Source organism: Platalea leucorodia (genome assembly GCF_965183815.1).
Source record: "Platalea leucorodia genome assembly, chromosome: 15".
Taxonomy (NCBI): domain Eukaryota; kingdom Metazoa; phylum Chordata; class Aves; order Pelecaniformes; family Threskiornithidae; genus Platalea; species Platalea leucorodia.
The window spans coordinates 7,303,738-7,309,593 of record NC_138837.1 but is presented as its reverse complement, the minus strand read 5'-3'; the positions used below and the strand labels follow the sequence as shown (position 1 = coordinate 7,309,593).

The 5,856-nt window shown below is 59.4% G+C and overlaps 1 protein-coding gene across 2 annotated transcripts; it reads left to right on the top strand.

The window, feature by feature from the left end:
* Positions 1-287: 287 nt before the first annotated feature.
* On the top strand, positions 288-5,121 carry TOR2A (torsin family 2 member A; the record flags this gene model as incomplete). 2 transcript variants are annotated; one of them, XM_082327534.1, is made up of 5 exons in its annotated part: positions 288-438; positions 816-1,081; positions 2,232-2,407; positions 2,758-2,885; positions 3,469-5,121. In XM_082327534.1, 5 exons carry the CDS (start codon positions 288-290, stop codon positions 3,711-3,713), a joined length of 966 nt encoding a protein of 321 aa, XP_082183660.1. In that variant the 3' UTR covers positions 3,714-5,121. The 2 variants fall into 2 exon arrangements, with proteins under 2 accessions (XP_082183660.1, XP_082183661.1); XM_082327535.1 differs by having other exon boundaries at positions 341-438; positions 816-967.
* Between the last annotated feature and the right edge of the window lie 735 nt (positions 5,122-5,856).

The following is a 5,856-nucleotide window of genomic DNA, read 5'->3' as shown; positions in this document are numbered from 1 at the left end:
GCCCCGGCCCCCGCGGGAGAGCAGCGCCCGGGGAAGGGCTGGGGAGGGGGACCCCCACGCTGAACCCGGTCCCCCGCCCTCCGCGGTGGCGCAGTGCCCGCCGCTGGCCGGGAGGGCGGGTGGGTGCCCCGAAGCAGCCGCCGTGCCCCAGCCCCGCCGCGGGATCGGCCCCGCCGGGAGGCGGGGCAACACGGCGAGGCCCCGCCCCTTGCCACGCCACGCGGCCCCGCCCCCCGCAGGGCATGCCGGGAGCTGTAGTGCGGGCGGTGCCGGAGCGGGCGGCCGCCATGGCCCCCGGAGCGGCGGCGGCGGCGGCGCTGGCCCTGGGGCTGCTGCTGGCGGCTGCCGCCGCCCGCCCCGCCGCCGCCTGGGACCTGTGGGCGCTGCGCTGCGGCTTCTCGGCGGACTGCGAGTGCGGCTTCGGGCCCGATCTGCGCGGTCAGCGGGGGCGGCGGGCCGGGGGCGGGGGGGCGGGAAAGGGGCGCCCCTGAGGCGAGAGGCCCTGAGGCGCGGGGTGCCGGGGCGGGGGAGCCTCTGGGGACGGGGACTCCCAGGCCGGGACGCGGCGGGCAAGGGGGTCCCGGCAGCCAAGGGGGTCTCCGGGAGACCCTCCGTCCCCGGAGCGGGGCGCAGAGGGGGCTCCCGGCCTCCCCGCCGCGCCGAGGGGCAGGACGGGGCGGCGGGGCCGGTCCGCAGCCTGGGCCGGCTGACGGGGAGGGCCCGAGGCGGCAGCCCTCAGGGACGGGCCGGCCGCGGTGCGAGGCGGGAGCTACTTCAGGCGGCGTTTTCTAAGTCTCGATTTGACTTTGCTTCAGGTCTGGAGTGCGACTTGGCCACGAATCTGGTGGGGCAGCCCCTGGTGAGGCAGCAGGTGATGAAGGGAGTCAGGGAGTTCCTGGAGAACCGGAATCCGGTGAAGCCCCTCGTGATGTCCTTCCATGGCTCGACTGGAACAGGCAAAACCTATGTGAGCTCCATGCTCGTCCGCTACCTCTTCCAGGGTGGGCTGCAGAGCCCCTACGTTCACCAGTTCTCCCCCATAGTGCACTTCCCCCATGCCGAGCAGATAGAGCAGTACAAGGTAAGGGACGCCTCTCAGCACAGTACTACTCGATTGTGGGTTTTTTTTGGTTATGTCCATCTTGATCCTCAGTAGATACACATTTAGGCTGTTTCCTGAAGTGCAGCAGGAATAAACACTCTTTTGTTTTTACCCTCTCAGACGAAGACGGCTGAGTGAGTGGCTCCACACACTGGCTGAAGGATCCACTAGTAACCGCGATGTACTCTGGCACTCGGTTATCACTTTCGTCTTCCCCACAGCAGTCCTTGCCACCATCATGTTCTCATTTCTTAAATATTTACACAGCTGTTTGAACGCACAAACAAAAGTGCTTCGCTTAGATGAAAGGAACTCACATTCTCCTGTTGCTTTCCAAACAGCTTGATGGCTGTGAAGACCTGCGTATCGCTAGACTTGTAATCCCCTCCTCACAGAGCAGGCAGCTCCTGAACAGCAGCTTCAGACTCTTAACCGTGCCACTCTGTCTCTTAAACCTGAGAAAGGGGAGAAATCAAAACATGAAGCTTCTTAGCTGCCAAACCCCCAGCGGAGCGGGGAGTCAGTGCACCAGGACATTTGCTTTCTGGGTGTTTGGAGAAGTCATTTGTTGTATCGTGTCCTTGAAAGAAATGCTCTCAGGAAGGTAAAACCCACACTGGGTGAAGTGCTTCCGTTGAGAGTTATACGTGCCCCCAGGCGACGTGAGTGGTTTTGCGTCGGTTGGCATCTACGCTGAAGTAACTTCAGCTGTGGTAAAGAGCCAGAGCTCTTCTGGCTCAGTGCCGGCACGTGGTTTTGCACCAGAGCAGGAGCTGGCAAAAAGCACTCGGTAGCTGGGAACTGTGTAGGTACACAGTGAAAGAGAAGAACGTGGGGAACTGTAGGAGTCTGAATCTCCAGCTTTAGTTTGCTGCCTCCTCCTTTAAGTCTGTAATAAAAGATCTAGAACGGGCTAATAAAGCCAGAAACAGCCACTGTGCGAAACACAGAATAAAGGAGGCCTCCCCGGTGCTGGCTGTTCCTGCTCCGAGTAGGTGGTGCTGTGCTGCTTTCAGCACCTTCAGCTCCGCTTGAGCTCAGGCCTCAGCTCTTGCGCTGGGGTACCTCGAGCCTCCCTCGCCGCCCTCGGTATCTTGCTGCCTTACGGCTTGGTGGGTGTTTTTCCTAGGAAAGCCTGAAGCGCTGGATCCAAGGGAACCTGACAAACTGTGGACGGTCGGCCTTTCTCTTTGACGAGACGGACAAGATGCACCCAGGCCTGATCGATGTGATCATACCGTTCCTGGGACCCTCGTGGGTTGTGTACGGGACCAACTACCGCAAGGCGATCTTCATCTTCATAAGGTAAGAGAGGCCCCTCCGTGGCATCACGGGGCTTCCCAGCGCACCGCTTCTCGTTTGGGCAGAGGTCATGCCTGCTTCAGAGCACACACGTGTTTTGCTTTTCCTTCTCCAAGCCTTGAGCCTCTACAAATACCAAGAGACACTATTTCACTGTGAATAGACAGACCTGGAGAGGCTGAAAAAGCTCTCCTGTCCCTGTTTTTGGCTGCCTTTACAGGAGTCGCGTTAGGCCAGGCAGCTGGGAGATCCTGGCTTGCGCTCGTGCAGGCTGGAGGGTGCCAGATGCCACCTCTGTCCTGCAGCACCGTTTTCCCGGATATGGGCCAAATAAGCCTCTCATTCTTGTGCAGCAACGCAGGAGGGGAGCAGATCAACGAAATGACGCTGGATCTCTGGCGTGCCCACAAGGACCGGGAGGAGATCAGCCTGCAGGACCTGGAGCTGGCCATCTCCAAAGCCGTGTTTGAAAACCCTCAGAGTGAGTCCGCGGAGCGGAGCCTTTCCTGCAGGGTCAGAGCCCGGCAGAGGGAGCCAGGCCCATTCCAGGCAGCCACCGACACCGCCTGCTGCCTCCCAGGCAGCCAGAAAGGGACGGCAGGGTTTTGAGGGAAGGGAACTGCGATCCCTGCGAGGTTTCCTGGCGAAGCGAAGGAATAGCCCGGCCTTCCAAGCCAGCAGACCTGCTGCCACGTTTAGCAAAGTTCTTTGGAGACAAGGTGTCGTCGCCGTTGGGGGATGCAAACAGCACAGCACGCTCAGCGGAAAGGCACCGAGCCGTACCCAGCCCCGCTGCCTGCCTGCTTGTCCTTGCTTTGCCCTTGGCACAGGGAGCAGAGCTTAAATTCTGACTAGTCAAGCTAAATCCTCCCATTCCTGGAGAACAAATCTATTGGGGGGGAAGGGGGGGTGACAACTGATGGGTTCAGCTCTCCCCTTGTACAAAACTGGAGCGGATCTGTCTTCAGCCGAGTATTTTGGCTTTGCACAAAGCAGCTCTTTGAATTCCAGGGACTGCAGGGACTTTCTGAAGGTAAAATCTGTCTCTTCCTTCGCTTTTGCAGGTGGATTCTGGAAATCTGGGATCATTAACGAACGTCTCATTGATTTTGTTGTGCCCTTCCTCCCACTGAAGCGTCACCACGTAAAGCAGTGCGTCGTCAGCGAACTCATCCAGCAAGGCCTCGAAGTACGTCCAGATGTTGTCCAGGAGGTGGCTGACAGCATCCCCTACTTCCCAGAAGAAGAGAAAATATTTTCATCAACAGGCTGCAAAACAGTGGCCTCTCGGATCAGTTTTTTCTTGTAGTCACGGGCGAGGGCTTCGCTCAGATCCATAGGGGATGTATACGGAGCTGTAAGGCAGCAGAGCCCGGGACTGGCGGGACGAGCAGTGGGAGCTGCGTGTTCCCCGTCGGCAGCACGAGCGCTCTCCTGCTGAACTCCTCTCTCCAGCCCCAAGGAGGCCGCTGCAGGATGCGGCTGCGGGACCAAGCGCAAGCGATGTGATGCAAAGCACTTTACTGATGCACCCCCGGCCGGGTGCGGGTGGACACGACCAGCCTGGCGCACCGCCCGCGACATCTGCGACGACGGGAGGATGCTAAGAGGGCCTGCGGCGTCAGGGAGGTTTCTCACCCTGTCAGCAGCACCCACCTGCAGCTCTCCCCTCTCCTGGCAGCTACTGATCTCCAACACATCAAGATTCTGAGCCTACAGAAGAATATTTCTTTCCTACAGCATTTTAATAGTTTGTTTTTTTTAAAAAAAAAAACTTTTTAAGCGTGGCTGTGCCTCAGCTCCTTGGTACGTGACAGCGCTTGTGCAGACTGCTGCAGCGCTGGCCTGTGAACACCTTCAACGTTGCAGCAAAGTTTTCTTTTCAAGGAAGCTTTAGAGCCAACTTCTTTCCAGCTTCCTTTCACCGTGAATAGGTGCTGGTAGGGACCAGCTTCACCACCAACCAGCGTGGGGGGGTAACGTGGGAGATGGCAACACCCGATCTGCCAGGAGCCAGGTTCTCCCTACCACCCCCTTGTCCTTCTTTCCCCTAAGGTCCAAACGATTTCCCTGCAGCAAACCAGGAAAACAACAACAACAAAAAGACTTTGCACTTGTTTTACCAGCTACAAAAAATTCCACTCCTACCTCCAGGGGAGCCCACGGTGCCACTAACGGTTTTGAAAATTCCTTTTATTCCGTGACGATTTCTACAGCAGGCCGAGAGTTGGTGCTATGAGCTGTTGAGCCTCTTGTACGGCCTTCTGCTGGTCAGACCTTGCAGGCCTTGGCTGCGCCAGCGTCCGTTCAGCTTCCGGGGAGCGTCACTTACGTGAGGGACCTGGGGACAACCTAGAGCAGATGAGTGCTCCGCACTGCCAGGCATGGAGCACACAGCACCACTGGCCTTCGCCCAGGTTTTAATCTCCTCTGTGCAGTCAGTTATGGGAGAACAGGTCAGAGGAACCAGAATCATTCATTCTCTAGGAACAAACTGCCCCGGGGATGGGTGCAGGGACGCTTCCCGAAGCTCCCGATGCTCCGCTCGGGCCCTGGGCTGAAATGAGCTGCCAGCGCTTGGGACCATTCCAGCTCCAGGGCCGGAGCTTTGGGGTCAGCGATTTCAGACACCACCCAAACGCTGCCCGGGAGCTGGCCCACAGACTCAAAAATTCTGCCTCTTCCAAAAATGTTCTGCGTTTCTAATTTTAAAATAAATCTTTTATGAAATAAACGGTTGGGGAAGAGTCTTTTACTTGGATTCCTTACTGCTGCTAGCGTGGAAGGACTTGGAAGATTTGCAGTTGCATGAGAACAGCTGCCTGATGCGATGGGACTTTGGGGATTTAGCGGCACAGAGCTGACGCTCTCCAAGTAGGTAACTGGAACAAGGCAGTGGCCTTTCCCCAGGGAGGAGGCGAAACAGCAGTCGCTGGCCCAGGCGCCCTCCGCAGAGGAGCCGGCGCAGGTCCACGGAGGCCCCTGGGTCTCTCTGCCGCAGCGGCACTTCCCCCGCTGCAGAGCACGTCCCTGGGTCCCAAGGCCGCGGTCGCAGGGCTACTGCCAGCGCAGCAGGGGGTGGGAGCCGCATCCCCTCCTTCCCAGGGAGGGTGGCTTCGCAAAGCCTGCCTGCTGGCCCCGCGCACGGGGAGCCGAGGGCCGAGGCGCGGTGGCCGACCGGCCGTTTCTGCAGCGGCTACGGCTGCCGCTCCGCGCGCTGGCTGCGTGCAAGATCCAAGCCTGCAGCCCCTGCCGCCGCACCCCGGGCTCGCTCACCCGAGTCGCTGTCGGTGCAAAGGCAATGCTACAGGCCTGCAGCAACCCCCAAAGCGATCCTTTATCTGGGAGGGCCGAGGAGGAGCGAGACGCCTGCTCGCAACGAGGTTCCCAGGCCAAATGCAGACATCCAGCAACCCACCGTCACCTTTTGGGCAGACCGCACCCGCCCACCC